The sequence below is a fragment of the Bos javanicus genome, chromosome 1 (genome assembly GCF_032452875.1).
Source record: "Bos javanicus breed banteng chromosome 1, ARS-OSU_banteng_1.0, whole genome shotgun sequence".
Classification (NCBI taxonomy): Eukaryota; Metazoa; Chordata; class Mammalia; order Artiodactyla; family Bovidae; genus Bos; species Bos javanicus.
Window position 1 is genome coordinate 112,115,119 of NC_083868.1, and position 18,993 is coordinate 112,134,111.

Genomic DNA, 18,993 nt, shown 5'->3' on the forward strand with positions numbered 1-18,993 from the left:
CTGCTCCTTCCATCAAGTACCAGCCCAATCACAATAGATTGATTTAGTCTGTGCTTAAACATTATGTAAATAGACTCTGACATATATGTAAATAGACCCTTATATATACATCAGTTCAGTTCAGTCGCTCAGTCGTGTCAGACTCTTTGCAACCCCATGAACCGCAGCACGCCAGGCCTCCCTATCCATCATCAAATATTGGAGTCTACCCAAACCCATGTCCATTGAGTTGGTTATGCCATCCAGCCATCTCATCCTCTGTCATCCCCTTCTCCTCCTGCCCTCAGTCTTTCCCAGCATCAGGGTCTTTTCAAATGAGTCAGCTCTTTACATCAAGTGGCCAAAGTACTGGAGTTTCAGCTTCAATATCAGTCCTTCCAATGAACACCCAGCACTGATCTTTAGGATGGACTGGTTGGATCTCATTGCAGTCCAAGGGACTCTCAAGAGTCTTCTCCAATACCACAGTTCAAAGCATCAATTCTTTGGTGTTCATCTTTCTTTATAGTCCAACTCTCACATCCATACATGACTACTGGAAAAACCATAGCCTTGACTAGATGGACCTTTGTTGAGAAAGTAATGTCTCTGCTTTTTAATATGCTTTCCTTCCAAGGAGTAAGTGTCTTTAAATTTCATGGCTGCAGTCACCATCTGCAGTGATTTTGGAGCCCAAAAAAATAAAGTCAGCCACTGTTTCCACTGTTTCCCCATCTATTTCCCATGAAGTGATGGGACCAGATGCCATGATCTTAGTTTCTGAATGTTGAGCTTTAGGCCAACTTTTTTACTCTCCTCTTTCAGTTTCATCAAGGGGCTCTTTAGTTCTTTTTCACTTATATATGTAAATAAATATATACCCTTTTATGACTTGTTCCACTATTTGGTTATGTAGAGAACTTTGTTATCTTTTCATTGTTCTATAGTTTTATTAAATGAATATTCCACCATTTATCCATCCAACTCATTATGGACATTTAATTTGTTTCCAGTGTGTGGCTATTATGAATTCACCTGCTCTGAGCATTTTTGTATAGACAGAAGCTCTCATTTCTGTTGGGTACATAACCTCAACTAGAGTCATAGATTCATTGGATAAAGTTTGTGTAGCATTAGTAGATATTGGTAAATAACAATGTAATCTTTTTTCTTTCATGCCTCATATCTGCCTCTGTTGCACCTGAAACAATTTTTCTTAGTAAGCACCTAAGTGGATTGCTGTTGATATATGACATTTTGGCTAATATTCTTCAATTAACATATATGTAGAAATGTATCAGTGGTAATAACTAATGCTTTTAATCTTTTTATAGATCATCGATCCTTTTGTTGAAGTTGAAATTATTGGATTGCCAGTAGATTGTTCTAAAGATCAAACTCGTGTGGTAGACGACAATGGTAAGATCTCTGTTCACTTTTAATAAAGATGCTCTAGAGGTAGAATTTGCACCAAAAATGAAAAACGTGTCTGCGTGGGCTTCCCTGGTGGCTCTGACGATAAAGAATCTGCCTGCAATGCAGGAGACCTGGATTCAGTCCCTGCATTGGGAAGATCGCCTGGAGAAGGGGTAGAAAGTCAAGAGGTTCATTGGAAAGACTGATGCTGAAGCTGAAACTCCAATACTTTGGCCACCTCATGTGAAGAGCTGACTCATTGGAAAAGACCCTGATGCTGGGAGGAATTGGGGGCAGGAGGAGAAGGGGATGACAGAGGATGAGATGGCTGGATGGCATCACCGCCTCAATGGACATGAGTTTGAGTGAACTCCGGGAGTTGGTGATGGACAGGGAGGCCTGACGTGCTGCGATTCATGGGGTCGCAAAGAGTCAGACACGACTGAACGACTGAACTGAATTGAACTGAGATAGGCTTTCAGAGGAGTTTAAAGAAAGTGATTTGAGGGTTCAAGAGTAGTAGAAACTTGTTACTTAGGAAATAACATGCTTAAAGTAAGTAAGGTTCCCATACTGCATTTTCCTACCAATGCTCAATGAATTTTTTTAGTCTCAGAAGTAATTGAGATGTCATCACTAAATCAACAAAAAGTATGAATTCTCTTGTTCAGGAGGGACATCTCAATGATTTTAAGTCCATAATTATTTCATTAGCTAAGGCATTAGGGTTAAGTGGCTGATGCCTCCTTAATACATATGTTTAATAACACTAATTTTCAGTTTTAGAAAAGAAAAACAAACTTATAGAGTACTTGAATTTTTATCTATTTAATTAATTCATCTGGGAGAATTTTACCAAGAAATAAATGTTTTTGGCTTATAGAATTTTAGTTAAATTATATGCTTTTCCTATTTTTTTTCAGTACCTATGAAAATATATCATCTTTCTTGTATTAAGGTCTTGCTTCATGAGATGCCTCTGGGAGTCAACAGGGCCTCATCTCACTTGGCTCTGTCACTAGTGTATGACATTAGGCACATTATTTCCTCTGAATATCTGTTTTCTCAAGTATAACATGAGCATTATATTTCCTGTGTTAAAAAATGAGCATGGATTACTTGTGTATTTTTTGTAAGAGCTACATATTTTTGAAAGTCAGTAATGTATATTTTTTCATCAGTTAGGGAAAGAACCCCTGCCCTACCACCCTTAGAGGATTGCCATAAGAATTAAATAGGATAGTATATGTATAGTGGGTCTCCCTTGGTGGCTTAGCAGTAAAGAATACACCTGCAATGCAGGAGACAAGGGCTCAATCCCTGGGTTGGGAAGATCCCCTGGAGAAGGAGATGGCAACTACTCCAGTATTCTTGCATGGGAAATCCCATGGACAGAGGAGCCTGTGGGCTACAGTCTACAGGGTCACGAAAGAGTTGGACACAACTGAAAAATTAAACAGTGACAACAACAACATTTGTACAATAACATTGAAACCTTACAGAATGCTTGCTGGTGATGATAACAGCAAACATCTTGGTGGGTGAGAAGCATCGCTTTATTGGGGTGGGGTAGGGGTAGGGGAGAGGAATCATTCTTTATTGTTTTTGCTAAAACAGTATTCTTAGCTCACTACTATAGATGCTTTTTGAGCTTACTGAAACATTTTAAATATTGTCTAAAAGAGCCTTCTCTACAATGCAGTTTTGCTTCAAGGATTATTAGAATTGATGTAATAATTTACAGGCAATTTTCTTACCAATTATTTTCTAGCAATGGGGGTAAGTTCCAAGGCTTTATTTCAGTAAGGCATCCTGGGGTGGCTCTGTTGTCTTCACCAGTTTAATAACCATTGCAAGCAATTTTCACTGTCTGCTTTGCAGATGTTGCCGCTAAATAATTTTTAGCCAACCGCTTTTGCTTTTTCAATTTGTTTTTTCCTATTTCTCTCAGGATTTAACCCTGTATGGGAAGAAACCCTGACATTTACAGTACACATGCCAGAAATAGCTTTGGTCCGGTTCCTCGTGTGGGATCATGATCCAATTGGACGAGACTTTGTTGGGCAAAGAACTGTGACCTTCAGCAGCTTGGTGCCTGGTAATTCTGGCTGAACTTTTCTCTCTAGACCATTCCTTGTTCTTTGGAAGATGTGATATGCAGTATACACGATACATGGCATATATGATATATAAAGTATGTGTTATATGATAATGTGAGTGTTAATATAACTATTGTAAAGTCAGGTATTTAATTCTATTTCACCCATGGAAAAGCCAAACATGAGTTCAACTAAAAGGTAACTACTTCTCTTTTATCAGGCTACCGGCATGTCTACTTGGAAGGACTGACAGAAGCATCTATATTTGTCCACATAACAATCAATGAAATCTATGGAAAGGTGAGAATGATCACAGGGCTTAAAGTCACATGCAACAATAATATTGTCCCTAACAAAGTTTTTAATTCATTGCATAAAAGGAACGTAAACCTCAACAAAATTTTTTGAAAGGAAACTCTAGGAAGGCCAGCCCACGCCATGCTCCATGTGTTCTCCTGCCCTGAGGTCCTCATTCATGTGCTCCTTCCTCTGTTTAGGGGTGTGTACGTGTCCCCTCCACCCAGTGGCCCTTGCTGGGCTTAACAGACCTGAGAAAACTATTACTCTCTCAGGCAATCATTTGTTTGACTAAAACAGTCAAGCTGGAGTTACATGTTTGAATTTTATTATAATCCTTAAAAAAAAGACTCAGCTGGCTGCAGTTGGAAATGTAGTCTCAGATGTTTGAATTACCTGTACTAACTGGGTTGTGATCCCAGCCAGTTCTAGACAGGATGCATTCATTCAAGTGTCATGTATTTAACCGGAAACCTAAAAATCATGAATGAATTAAAAGCCACCCACTGAACTTAAAAGGAAGAGACCGTACCAGTGTCTTCGGGCTCTCTCCCAATGATAGTTTCTTCACTGTGGAGCTCACTTGAGGTTTACATATCTATAGGCTCTCGTCTGGTAATGCCAAGTCACTGGGGATTTAGTGACCGGAACCATTTTCAGGACTAGATGTGATTCGGAGGGCCTCGGGCCCAGGAGTGTCTGGTGCTCTTTATCAGAAGGTCAGCATATCAGAAGGTCTGGGGCTCCTCCTCCAGAGGAGGTTTATACATTTATTATACAGAGGTTTATACATTCTCTATGCTTCTGCTTCCTTATCTGTACCTACTTCATGAACAAATACTTTATCTTTAAGAAGCTGCCTGACACATAGTAAATGCTCAGAAATGTCAGCTAATATGAATATTAAAAAGACTACAATCTGACTGGTAGGGAGTAGACCAGTTTGCCCTGAAATAGGAAGTATGTGTTTATTCTCACATCCGTCAGTTGGGAAGGGTGAGGATCCTAATTTCTAAGAGTGGTAAAGTTTTATGTCTTCTTGTGTTCAGTCCTAGATTGTGCCGCTTGCTGAGATCTCTCCTCTGGCCTAAACATACACAAATGTAAATTATCAAAAAGTGATTCTTGAATTTCTTAGGAATCCCAGGCAAACTAAGCACCATCTCTAGCATTTCACATGCTTGAAGGAAATAATAAAATTCAGAATTTGTTTAAAACTTGAGCCAGAAATAACAGGAAAGAGAATGTGTTCTCTAGGGCTTATGTCTCTCTCCTACGTAAATGTCCATGTATAGTGTAAGTCATTTATTACCTTCAAGGTGTGTTTGCATTGAGAGGCATAAACCACAATGTGGTGGTAGTGAACTGAGCAACGAATGAAACCTGCAACTAAAAATTCAAAGTGGGAGAAAGGGTTTACAGAGCATATGTGTTGTATCATCTTCTGGTTTTACTTGTGCAACCTTCTTGAACGAGGCCCAATTGTGTTTTGTTGTGCTTTTTTCCCCCCTTGCAGTGGAGCCCTTTAATACTCAACCCCAGTTACACTATATTGCACTTTCTAGGAGCTACAAAGGTAGTTTCTCAGCATGGTGTTTGGTTCTGGCTGGCGTGTTTCTATCAGTGGTCATGGCGGCATGCTCTCTCACATCGCTCCATCGTCCTGCTTACCACTTTGAAACTTGCGTCTGTTGCTTTAAGGAGGCTCAAGTTCATAACAGTCTGTTCACTGTGGAAACTCTTCCTACCACCTTGTCCTACCTTCTTTGGGCAGGAAACTCGTGGGCAAGCTTGGTTGTGAAAATGGGAGGCTGCCTTCCTCCCAAAGTCAGGTTGATGAGACATGCATGATGTAGTGCAAACGTGCTGTGTGCTGCCGTTTTCTTGGTTTGAATATTCTTCAGTGGCTGTGAGATTTCGTTTTCTATCCATTTTTCATGCAGATGTCACTTGAGAGGCAAGTGGTTGACACAGTGGTATTTGCTTAACTTCTGCTTGGTCCTTTTGTGTCTTCAGAACAGACAGCTCCAAGGTTTGAAGGGGCTGTTCAATAAGAATCCCAGACACAATTCTTCAGAAAACACTTGCCATTACATTCGGAAGCGATCGATTGGAGATAAGATTCTGCGACGCACAGCCAGCGCTCCGGCCAAAGGCAGAAAAAAGAGCAAAATGGGCTTCCAAGAAATGGTAGAGATGAAGGATTCTGTTTCTGAGGCTGCAAGAGATCAAGATGGGGTCCTGAGAAGGACCACGCGGAGTTTGCAAGCGCGCCCTGTCTCTATGCCTGTTGACAGAAGTCTTCTTGGGGCTCTGTCGCTGCCTGTATCTGAAACCACAAAAGACACTGAAGGAAAGGAAAACTCTCAGGGTAAGATGCTTTAAGTTTCTCTGAGAATACACCATTTTAAGACACATTTTGGTGTCCTTAATTACCATGATAACATGGTTGGCATTTTGTAGTCAAAGTAAAATATTCTGAAAAATAGGTAATTACATTACAGTGTTACCTTTTAGACCAGATTTTAAACTTTGGCGAGAGGGTGCTGGAAGAGCAATTTCCTAGTCACCTACAGCCTCAAAATAACATTGACATCTGAAGTCGACAGTGAGGGACCAGGGGCGATGGTGGAGGGCGTATGGGCCTATGAGGTGCAACAGAGGGAGGTGAAACCGGCAAACTATGAGCAGGGAGCATGGTTTTCTTAGCGGGTACCATAGTTACTGATTTTCTGAGGAGGAATAGAATTATATTGACTTTTCTGAGGTGTAGTTTAGTTGTATTTCTTTCTCACTATGCAACATGTTTCCACAATTGGAAATGTTTATGGAGAAAGAGGAAACGCCAGCTGTTAAAAGTAAGCCACTTTCTTCACTTGAGAAATCTCTGCTTCCTCAAGAGGGAGCTTATTTGATGTTTTCCTGTGGCCTCTGTTTCTCTCCCCTGGATGTGGGCAGCGAAGGAAGCATGTCTGTAGCTCCTGTCCAGTTATAAACTCCTCAGGCACAGGGACCAGGTGTTACCTATCTTTTCCTCTAATGTGAGCATAATGGTTCACTTGAGAACTTGATAAAGAGTGGTATCTGTTTTACGCAGTACCGAAGAGCTCTGTCCTTGTATCAGTGACTCCTCCCCCACCCTATTTTAGATAATTCAAGTGCCAAAACTGTATGCATTTGATGTCTCTGCAACAGATACGTTTTAATTAAATCAGAATCACCTCAAACAGTAGAAGGTGATCCCTGTTCCTTTTAGCAGAATTCTTTCATCATGCAGTCTAATTTCAGTGATTTCTTTTCTCATGAATACCACTTATCGATTTTTATTGTCAGATATGATAGGAGGACAAATCAATTTTTCAATGGCTTCTTTGAAGGAGAAAAGGGGAGTTTAATGTTTGAAATGTTGCTAAGAGTAGTATTGGAGAAGAGATGAATACATGCTTTAAAATTTATTTTAAAACTCCACTTTGGGGGAAGTGAACTATAAATAAAGTCCATTTGGGGAGGGAAATAAAGCAAAAAATGGTAATAATTAATCCCGTTAAAACCACAATTAAGATGCTAGTACTATTTAGGTGAGTTAGAAAGCAATAGTTGATATTTCTTTCTTGCATTTAAAAAACAGGAACTTTATATAAGTTATTCATATATATATAGCATAATATATTTAGTAATACATAAATATAAAACTTGTAAATATAGAGCAATACATAACCATGCAATGATTCAAGTTACCATGTAGAAGAAAAATTAAGTGGAAAAAATTCAGAATACTAAATTGTATACGTAATTTTATAAAAGCTTACAGTATCTATCTGAGTGATAACACCATATAATATTTATATTTTTCCTTACAATTTTGGGGTTAATCAAGTTTTTATGATGATTTTTTTAGTTAGGAAAATAATAAGTTAAGTATATTCTTTTTCAATTTTCATAACTGAAAGCATAAAGTGCTATTAAAATAATGTGATTAAGAATATTAGCACACCTAATATTGTCTTAACAGTATACTAAACAGGATGGGTTACCCTGAATTAATTTAAATTGTTGTATTTTTTTAAAGTTTTCCTTCTTCTGCCCAAGATCTTGCTGCCTTTTTTAGGGGAGAATGAAATATGAAATTTATGTATTTAAACTCCAAAAAATATGATCAATGGGAAATTAGATATTAGCAATGCCATAGAATTGGTGACCAAGTCTTTATTTTTACATTTTGAAGTCAACAGATATTGATATTCTAATGCATTTATTGCACTTCCAATTTAGTTTTGAAATTAAATGGTCAAATTAAGTCTTTTGCCAAAATGTTTTTCAAAATGATTTGTGGGTTTTTTTGTTTGTTTTTGTATCTTGCTTACAGTTACCACAATACTTTGTTTAACAGAGCTGTCTTGTTCTGTTTTTATTGCCATGCTTCTGTGTAGTACAAATCTGAATAGGAAACAACTTAAGGTAATCTTCACTGTAAAAGTATGGTAACTCATTGACATTTTTTTTTACAATGAATATTACATCCTTAGCTGATGTAATAGCTATTCAAAGGGAGGCTCCAGTGAAACTATATAAATATATTTTACCATTTATTCATCACACAGACACTTTGTTGCAAATCTATGCAATCCATGATTCTGTCACAATGTAACAGATTTACATTTTCCATTTGTCTGTCTGAAGGCAAACATGAGTGTTTGCAGGTCCTATATAAAGTGATATATGTCACTTAAAATATTGTTTGTTTCATTCAGCAGAAGATAAGGATGCCAGGAGAGATGGGAAGGCAAGTGTAAAAGACCAGCATTTTCCAAATTTCAACAAAAAGTTATCCTCTTCCTCCAGCGCTCTCATCCACAAAGACATCAGCCAAGGGAACTCTGCTGTTTCTACTGCCAACTTGTCAATCACAGAACAGTTAGTGCCAGGTCCAAAGGGTGGGAGAACCAAATCAAACATGTTAAGTGATTGCTGGGAACATCAGTGCCTCAGCAGATCCCTCTCTCCAAGGCAGCATTTGGCTCATGATCCTGCAGTTAGCCCATCAAAAGATCTATGTGGTGTGAAAACCAAGGAAAATGGGAATGCTGGGGGCTTCATGGTAGGGAAAAGCACATTGTCAGGAAGCATCCTTTCTCAAAGCAATCTGGAGATTAAGAAGCTGGAAGGTAACTGGGATAAGGGCAGAGCTGCAACATCCTTTTCTTTGTCAGACGTCTCTACACTCTGTTCTGATGCACCAGACTTACATTCCACTGCAATTCTCCAGGAGAGTGAAATTTCCCACCTTATTGACAATGTCACTTTAACAAATGAGAATGAGCCTGGCAGTTCCATCTCAGCACTGATTGGCCAGTTTGATGAGACCGGCAACCAGGCTAACCCTACAGTTGTTTCTCATCTTCAGAGCCCCAGTGTGATGTCGGGCCATCCTCCTGTGCCCACCATGGACCTAAAAATGCCCTTCAAGCCTGGCTTTTCCAATGGAAAACGCAAGTCATCCTTTCTGTGCTCGTCTCCTGAGCAGATTGCACTCTCTGGACACGAGACCTGTGAATGTTCAACACACACAGCTGTTGGTGAAACTATGTGCACTCCTGTCTCTAAAATGAAACCAGACAATGACCTTTCTGGGAAGGCCATGACTGGGGCCATAGAAAACAACCTGCCTCAGTCCTCTAATACTTCTCACTGCTGGTTACCAGAAAGTCCCACCCATGGGAAAAACTGGGAAATCCTGAAGAACCCCAGCCCTGCCACTTCCACTGACTTGACACTGGAGGATGTAATAGCTGCTCCTACTCTCAGTTTAAATTCTGGGGAGAGCAGTCTCGTAGAAATGGATGGAGACTCAGAAAATCTGTCCCTAACAACCTATGAATATAGGGGAGAGGGCACAAGTCACCTCACTTCTCCTTTAAAAGTGAAATACAGTCCAGCTGCAGTGGAACATTTTCAAAGAGGCTTGAGAAATGGCTACTGTAAAGAGACTCTCCACCCTTCTGTCTCTGAAATATTCAACAATACTCAAGATGTCAAAAATCAAAATATATCTCATCTAGCCTATCAGGGTGCTGGGTTTATGCATAATCACTTCTCAAATTCAGATGCAAAAACGAACCAGACCTCTGGGCCCCTGCCTTGTGCTCATGACTTGCATGCCCCTGCCCCGGAGCAGTCCACACACTCTGCTCTGAAGCTGTCCAGTCCGTGCAAATCCAAAAGTCTTGGGGACTTAACATCAGAGGACATCGCCTGTAATTTTGAAAGCAAGTACCAGTGTATTAGTAAGAGCTTCGTTACCACTGGCATCAGAGACAAGAAGGGCATGACTGTAAAAACAAAGTCGTTAGAGCCTATGGATGCCCTGACGGAGCAGCTGCGGAAACTTGTGTCCTTTGACCAGGAAGATGGCTGCCAAGTGCTGTACTCCAAGCAAGATGCCAATCAATTCCCCAGGGCCTTGGTCAGAAAGTTGTCATCCAGAAGTCAGAGCAGAGTGCGCAATATTGCTAGTCGTGCCAAGGAGAAGCAGGAAGCCAACAGGCAGAAGAGTGTGAACCCCAGCACTGTGGGAGGAGTGGTTCTTCGAAGCAAGCCGTGCGCGCCGGCCCCCACAGGGAACAGGCACTCCACCGGTTCCTACATCGCGGGCTACCTGCGGAGCGCCAAGGGCGGCAGCTTGGAGGGCCGCGGCATCCCCGAGGGCGCATGCGCAGCCCTGCGCTCCGGCCACGTCGACAGGTTCTGTTCACATCATTCTGTTCTGCAGACCGAACCCAGCAGTGATGATAAACCAGAAATTTATTTTCTTTTGAGACTGTGAATTACATAAAGCTGCATTTTCACTGTTAATAAGATATTCTGTAGAATGTCTGAGTTTTTAGGAAATATGGTCCTTGGCTTTGAGATGATTTTCAGATGTATTTTTAAACTTGTATTACAGCCTCCTTTTGACTCCGTGTGTTCTTTTTGCGTTTGTATATAGACCCGGGTGACATTTCCTGTGTACCTCTGATCTTTCCTCACTGAGGTGTGAACTCTATTGGTATGATATATGTGCATGCCCTAGATGTGAAACTTCTCAGCAGTTTGGGTTCTATGCTTCACCAAGACGCTCTTTACTCTGTGCTCTCAGCTCACGGTCACAAATATAGTCATTTTTACTCTCTGCTAAGAGATTTTTACAAAGGACAAAGGGATGAATTCTTTATTTTAAAGCCATTACCATCTTTCCTAGTTTTCCTTCTTTATTGAGAAGCTCAGATGCATTTTTATAACTCAGTTAAAAGAAGATTTAAAAAGTTACCTACCTTACCTTTCAATATTTCTCTACCCCCACCCAGAAGGAGAGTTCAGAGGAGATGGGTAGCTGCCCTCCCCACCCCCCAACCATACCCTCTCATTTTAGAGCCAGGTGTGAGGGTCTGAGGAATAAAGCAAACTTCTGTATATAAGGACAAAATTGTTTGTTTTACATAAATTTTGTTACATATTTTTGCTAATGGCTTTGTATGTAACAAGAACACAGTTGCCAAGCTATTTGTTGTATTTTTGAATTTTCTGATTAAATTATAGGCTGCAAATAATGGCTTTCAGGATGAAGGACTTCCAGCATATGCTAACAATGACAGTAGCACAAATTGAAAACTTCCCAAAGCTTTCAAGAAAAAAAATATTTTCTCATGCTAAAACCCAAGTGAATATAGATAATTAGAAGAAATCTTTTCCCTTCAGGGAGCCAAGTAATTCTATTTTAGTACCAACATACATTATTTTCACTGTGAATCCATTTTTTATTGCATGTTCAGATGTCCCTCTTTGCTTTTTTGTAATGTTAACTGCAATGATGTTCTTCTTGGAATTCATGAAAATATAATTAAAGGAGATTTTTAAACACTTGGTGATTTTTTTTTTTTTTTCCAAAATTGAAGTTCATGTGATGACTGTTGAGTAGGGAACCCAGAGCTCTTGGAAATATTTGCCTTTTCATCTCTTTGCAATAGAAGAGATCACTTCTATGGGGACAGTTTTAAGCAGCATTTTATGTCCTTGAGTGTTTTCACTCTGCTTTCAAGACAGTATTTGCAAGGTGACTTGAGAAGAAATGGAAATGTAATGAGTTGCTTTGCATTTGGTGATGATGTTGCAAGTTAAAAAATCCTTCCCAAATCCTGCCCATGGCAGGAGTGGAGTTGGTAAGCAGTCAATGCCGGCAAGAGGCTGTGTTTGACAAATTAGACCACCTGAAGCTTTGCTGTGTGGGGGGAGACTGGAGAGGAAAGCAGTTGGATCCTGCTTTCTCTCATCAGCCTGCTGCTGCAGAACCTGGATCCTGTGCTTCACCACCTCCTGATCCCAGCCAGGTGCCCACCCAACTCCTGCTCACCTTCAGTTGCTGCTGCCACCTCTTGGCACTGCAGCTGCTTCTCACTCCTATGCCAGGACTCCATGGAGTCCCTGTTTCTGGAATCGCATACAGGTTCAGAGCCTACCACCATGGCCACTTTGCTCATTAGTCCATTGCACAAGCAGTGAATCTAGCAAGGAGAGAAACTGACCGGCGCTCAGAAAATAGGTCATTCTGTCTCCCTGGTTGAAGGTCTCTTTGTGGCTACGCCTATTCTTTCAGAGTCACTCCTGAGAGACTGTAATGTGGCCGTGATCACAAACTGTCTTTGACCTGAGTTCAGGGTCTTTCTTTCTCCATCAGTTGGTTATGGGGAATAGGTGTGGCTGAGAGAGTGGCATTGATGCAACAGAGGCAGGTGATATGGAGATCAAGGCCAACAGGCATATTTTTTGCATCTTCTGGAGTACTTGAGTCTTCCTAAGTCTACTGTTTCTTTCATGTAATAGTTCATTTTTGTCCACTCAACCCTTTCCTGGGAGTTTCTGTTAACACTGAGCTCATGATGGGCCGCTTCAGCCACACAGTTACTTGATATGCCATTGTTAGGCTCTCCTGCTTTACTTCAGAGTGTATGGCCCTTCCTATTCCAGACCACTGGACCTCTAAAAATCTTACTGATGTCGCAGGCCCCTTAATCATCAAGGACTTGCTGCCTTCCCTCTGACACATTTGTGTTTTAATAGGACATTTGAATTACTTGACTGTTCTCCTTATTAGGTCCAATTAGTAAAATGTCAATCAGTGTAGAAGCCTGGCACAATGCACTGAAGAAAAGCAAGATGGTGGAGATCAGTATAGACTAGACCCTGACAGACAGCAGAAAATTGATCCAGACCTAGAGAGAGACAGTGAAGACTTACTGCTGTCCTTGCAACATGAAGATGAACTGCTTTTGATCCTCTCTTTTGATGAGAATCAGACATAAAGCATTCAGCAAAACAATAGTCACAAATGAAGTGCCAGAGGTTGAGTTGATCTCCTCCCACAAAATTCCTATCTAGCGTAGAAGCTATAATTGGAATAGTATTTTAAATTTATAGTAGTCCATTGGCACCCACCATGATCAACATGGTTTTGGGGGGAAGGCCTGGTACGTGAAATGAACAGATGTATTATGGGAATCACCATCATTGAATCTTTTAAGTCTTTTGGTACTGATTTCTGCAATTTGTCCTGGCAGATATGGCTCCTGATTTTACTATCTTGGCCTGGATGGAAGGTGCATTGTACCTTTTAAAATCATATTATTCCTTAATTCATAGGTCAGGAAACCAAGGGCCAAGTTCTAAGTGTATCTATCCCATTAGGCATTCAGAGACTAGAGACAGAGCAACAGAGTGGGTCTTGGAACTATTGGATCCATTGCAAGATGAACCCAAACACCATTTACAATCTGGTGTCTCTAAGTCTCCCTTTTAATTGGAAGACCATGGTGGTGGTGTGGGTTCTCTAATATTGTCAGCTGTGATCTCATTCTAACCATCCTCAAGATGTCTAGAACTTCCCTGGTTGTCCAGTGGTTAAGAATCTGCACTTCCATTGCAGCAGGCACTGGTTCAATCTTTAACTGGGGAATGAAGGTCCTGCATGGTGCAGCAAAAAAAGAAAAAAAGATTTCTGGGAATTCCCTTTTCTGCAGTGCACAATTACTCTGGCAAGTTTGAGGAAAGGTTAGAGAGAAACTTGCCATGATCTGGTGGCATTGTGGGAACCCTACATTCCCTTTAATCAACGGGCTCTGGCTCTGTGAACTGACTTAGATCTAGTAACTGAGGATTGCAGTTTTCCATCAGTGTCTGACAGCAGCATTATGATCATCAGTTTTCAATTCTTTTTGGTTGTATAAATCAAACAAAAGACTAGTCAGTGATCTTCAAACTGTAGCATACTTTAGCAAATTACCTAGAGGATTCATTCAAACATAGATTGTTGGCCCATATCCCCAGAATTTCTTCATTAGTAGATCTGGAGTGGGGCTTGAGAATTTTCATTTCAAAGAAGTTCCTAGGTGATGATAAAGCTGCTGATCTTAGGCCCACTAAGAGCTCCCACACAGGTGGCATGTTCCCTCCTAGAGAATACACTCAGGTGGTGGGTTTGCATGTCTTCATTCTAATATTCTCTTTTTCCTGAGCCTTCTGATTCCTTTCTCACTACTCTGCCAAGTAAGTTCCCACAAACTCACCTCAACTTACTGAGCCATTGTGAATCCAGGCTTAATGGAGTCATCTTAGCTAACTATTAGGACTGGTAGACATTAAATTTTACTAGGACATTATTAAGACTTGCTGGACTTTAAATTCCAACTTAAGGATGAGTTGCTCATTTCAACAAGTCTCTCCTGTTCAGTGGTACGTTCCAGGTCCACTTGAGGGTCCAACACCCTCAAGATCTACCACCACAGATGTTTCTCTGGTTCTTTCTTAATGTGTTCATGATATGGTATTACTCCCTGCCTTAAAAGCATCTATGGCTTTCACAAAATGCCTGAAAATGACAGTCACTGGCCAGAACCTATCTAGGATTTCAGTGCCATCATAAGTAGCCAACCGCTACAGAAGTACTAAAATTAGCATTACCCCTAATTTATTCAGTTGTTAGAACTACTTGATATCCCCAATCTTACCCTAAGCCTCCACTCATCCCAATCAACCCCAAGTGAGAGCATTAGTAATTCATACGCCAAAGCATGCCACCTGCTATTACTACCCTACTTCTGGTACAGTTGTCTCTGGTACAGTTGTTCTCAGGTTCTTAGAGAAGACTGTCAGAGCGGATGGCTTTTGTGCTAATGTTTTATTGAGGCCCAGTCCTAGGGAAGTTAGAGTGAGAAGAAAAGGAAAGAGAGGTAAGGAAGTAGGGAAAGAAAGTATGAAGAGGAGTATAGCAGGCTGGCTGTGATGTCAGAACAAACATAGCTGGTTGCCTGACCTTATGAGACAAAGAGGCCAAATAAAATGACTGCCCTTCAGAACAGTCCAGGAGGGGAAGGAAAGACTGCTATCTGCTGACTATTTTCTGTTTCTTGCCTTTGTTTGTTGAATTCTGCCTCCTTAGGGTGTTAACTTTCTCACCTTTCCAGCTATGTTACCCAGCCTCTACCAGCTTCCCTGAGGAAGCCAGAGCTCTGTGGGTCTCCTCTAGTAAGTGTTCAAATGTAGTCATCTCTACTTGTCAGTAGGAGCTGTGTGTGGAAACTTCCTGATTCATGGTGGTGGCAGTGGCCATAGTAGTTGGGATGTAAAACTGTGAATCAGGTGTGATCCGTAGCTGGGGTTGTGGGGCTGGGATGCAAGGGAGACAGCCATGGTGGGGGTGTTGCCAGGGCCAAGCAAGGTTCATGTATAAATTGGCTTTTTTTGCTCAGCAAGTTGGTATAGGTGTCTGGTCATTTGAACACCTATCAAAGGTCTATGTGATTGTGTGCTAAGTTGCTTCAGTCATGTCTGACTCTTTGTGACCCTATGGACTGTAGCCCGCCAGGCTACTCTGTCCATAAGATTCTCCAGGCAAGACTACTAGAGTGGGTTGCCATGCCCTCCTCATCAAAGGTCTACTGATAAGCAATTTCAATACTGAGACCTAGAAATTAAAAAGAAAAAAGGATTTAGCCAAATTCCTTGACCTTATGAAGTTTACAAAATATTCTGTGAAACAGACAAAAAAGTAGATAAAGGAACACAGTGGGCTAAATGGAGTGATACATGCAAACATGGGGGTAAGCAAGGTGCACAGAAAGGGGCGGCTAGTTTGGTTTGGGGGGACAGGTCAGAGAACATTTCTTGGAGGCAGGACCAGTTTCAAGGACAAACCACCAGTATCTCAGGTTCTAACACTCAGAAGTGCTCATGCTTGGGGTTTAATGCTGTATGGCCCCCTTTCGAAATTCTTAATCCTGCAGCTTTATCTTTGATATGTGTGTTTTGTATGAAGGACAGTGGGGCACATGCCCGGGGCTTGGAGCCCCCTGCTCAATGCAGTCTCACCTGCTGCCTCCCTGTCTCCCCAGGAGGGGTTCTCAGCAGCCTGCCTTCGGCCGGTGGAGCTAGGGAGCAGTGAGCCTGGCAGGGAGAGGCCTGCACACTGCCATCACCCTCCATCTCCAGCAGAGACCAGGCACGGGGGCAAGGAGAGTCAAGGCTGGGCTTGTGCTCCACTGTGTCTTGGGTGGGGCAAGATGGCATTTGTTCCCAGCCTGGGTTGGCAGTTCCATAGTGTTCTTGTCTAGGCAGCTCATGGGGGCCTCTCTTTTACCCTCAATGAGGTTCCAAATATGTCCTGTGCAGAGGCTCCAGTTCCTTGGCTTGGGGTAGCCAAATGTGTGATGAGTGACTGAATAAGCCTACTTTTTCATTTTGCACTGGGCTCAGAAAATTTTGTGATCAGCCTGCTTGGGGGTGATGCTGGAACTGATTCTTGAAGGATAAATAGGAATTTTCCTGATATAAAGGGCAAGAGAGGGGCCGAAAGAGTCTCCTAAAACAACATGAACAAGTGAGTGAAGCATGAAATTGTACCACACATAGATACATAGAGTTCCAAATGCTTCTTCTTCTTTTTTTTTTTTCTGTTTTTGAACATCTTGGTGGATGGTGTTCCATCCCCTGAGATGGGAAGGTGAAGGCATGCATTGGTGAGGGGAGAGCCCCCTCTTGGCCACTTTAATTTGAGATTCCTATTATATGGAGATGTCAAGGTGACAGTGTCTGGAGTGACAGGCAGAGCTTAGGGTATGGGTTTGGGAATCTGGCACAGGTGACTGAAAGCCATGGGATGGGTGAGGTTGCCCAGGTAGAGAAAGTAGATAGACCAGAGAAGGGGATCCGGGATACCCTTATTTTAGATGATGGGGAAAAGAGGAGGACCCAGAAAATGAGATGAGGAGTATCTGATACAGGAGGAAGAAACTTGGGAGAATGTCATGGAGATGATGATGAAAATGTTTTAAGAAGGAGGTCTGTACCTAGTTTGAAAGTTTTAGTAAATACTGGAAGGTCAAGATACTTCATATAAAAATGTAGGTTTTCAGTCTTTCACGAAGAATCAGCAACTCTGAAAACACAGGACTCACAATCTGCTTAGTAAAAAGCAGCTACCGGCCGCTGGAGCCTGAGCTCATCAGTGCGCATGCGCTGTGCATCTTCGCAGTCTCCCACCCACTGCCTCTTGTCTCCCTGACTATCAGGATTTGTCAGTCTGCATTTATCATCATGCTTACATTACTGAAAGTCCCACAGGAGAGGGACTGTCTCCCCATCAAAGCCAGGAAAACAAAAGATAACCCCATCGAGCTGTGTGTTTTAAAAGCAAAGTTGGAGAGAGCATATTTCTGTGAGGAAGGGATGAATAGTCTATGTGTTTAATAAGAAAATAAAGCCTCTTCAAAAGAAACAGCTCTGTTTTACTCGATTATAATCTACTACCTCCATGTCTTCTGCAGGCTTTTGAGTTGACCCGATTTTAAATTCATTTGCAAATTCTGTTTCCAGAAAAAAATATTTCTCAGATGTTTCATCATGTCATTTTTCATATTTAATTAACCTCAGTGAGTCCTGTTGGTGTCCATATTGTCTGAACACAGAATATATGCACTGACTGAGGATGTTTTTCAAATCTAAATTCACACTTAGGAGCATTTTTCCACTGTCCTTTGCTGGCTCTCCTCCCAGCCGCCAATTTGGCGCCTAGAGGTACGTGTGACAAGGCCTGACACCACCAGTTCAAATCCTACCCCATAGATCATTTTCTAATCAACAAGGCAGTGCCTGTGTGGCAGGAGGAGTTCACCCTGGTCCCTTCAAGAGCCCTGGCTGGTATGGAGCTACTGGGCTTTACATCCTATGGTCTGAACCTTCTTGTCACCCTTTCCCCCACTTCATCTCTTCATCTTGCCACACATGCCCTAGTGTATCACCTCCTGGTGACAGGAAGAGTCCAATCCTGAGCTCTGATCATATTAAGGCATAAAATTGTATTGTAAGTTAGAAGTTTCATCTCCCAGGAGAAGGGAAGACCAGTCTGTTCAGTCAAGTCTTTTGCAGATTCACAGCAGTGGTTAAAAGTTTGTGATTAAAAACTTTATCTCTGGGCCAAACTGCTTGCATTCAAATTTCATTTTGCCCCATGTACATTTTACCATTATCTGTAAAATGGGAATAACAGTAGACTAATCTCATATGCTGTGAGGATTATGTGAATTGACATGTAAAGTCCTTGATTAATAGTGGTCGGTATTTGGTAAATGTTCAAATTTCTGCTGCTGTACTATAATTATCATCATCCTGATTGCTACCTTATGGCATACTGTTTGATCTTTCCACTTAGTTATTATGTAACCACTGAGTTGATCAGTTTCTTTCTCCCTGAAGTACAATCCATTTTTTGGGGAGGGGGGCAGAATTTTCTAACTTATACACAATTATAGAATTGTGTATATCATCCTTTTCTACTGACAGAGACAGAAATTTCTCTTTATAATTTATAGACACATGCATGCTTAGTAGAAGAAATAGAATATATTTGCCTATAAATACATACAATTTCTAAACAGAAATAGTCAAGGATGGAAATCACTCAGATGTCAAAATTCTTCACTTGTGTCCAGTCTCATTTTTCTTAAATCTTCCAAACCCCTATTCAATCAATTGTCTACTCTGAATTCCTTTCCATTCATGTGTTGAATAAGTGGTCATTTTGCCTTGTTCCTCATGCTGTTTCATGATTTTTTTTTTACATCGTTTCATTTCCATTTGGTTTTCACAGTGATAGCACAGAGAGTTTTGAACACAGTAT

The 18,993-nt window shown here is 41.2% G+C and overlaps 1 protein-coding gene across 1 annotated transcript in view; it reads left to right on the top strand.

Annotated features, from left to right (window-relative positions):
- The window catches only part of PLCH1 (phospholipase C eta 1), a 253,512-nt gene extending 241,825 nt beyond the window's left edge, over nt 1-11,687 (top strand). Inside the window, exons 19-24 of the mRNA XM_061418010.1 lie at nt 1,314-1,398; nt 3,347-3,493; nt 3,715-3,794; nt 5,308-5,367; nt 5,808-6,162; nt 8,543-11,687. Coding sequence (XP_061273994.1) covers nt 1,314-1,398; nt 3,347-3,493; nt 3,715-3,794; nt 5,308-5,367; nt 5,808-6,162; nt 8,543-10,614 — 2,799 coding nt within the window. The 3' untranslated portion in view covers nt 10,615-11,687. The remainder of the gene's footprint in view (nt 1-1,313; nt 1,399-3,346; nt 3,494-3,714; nt 3,795-5,307; nt 5,368-5,807; nt 6,163-8,542) is intronic.
- Nucleotides 11,688-18,993: the final 7,306 nt, after the last annotated feature.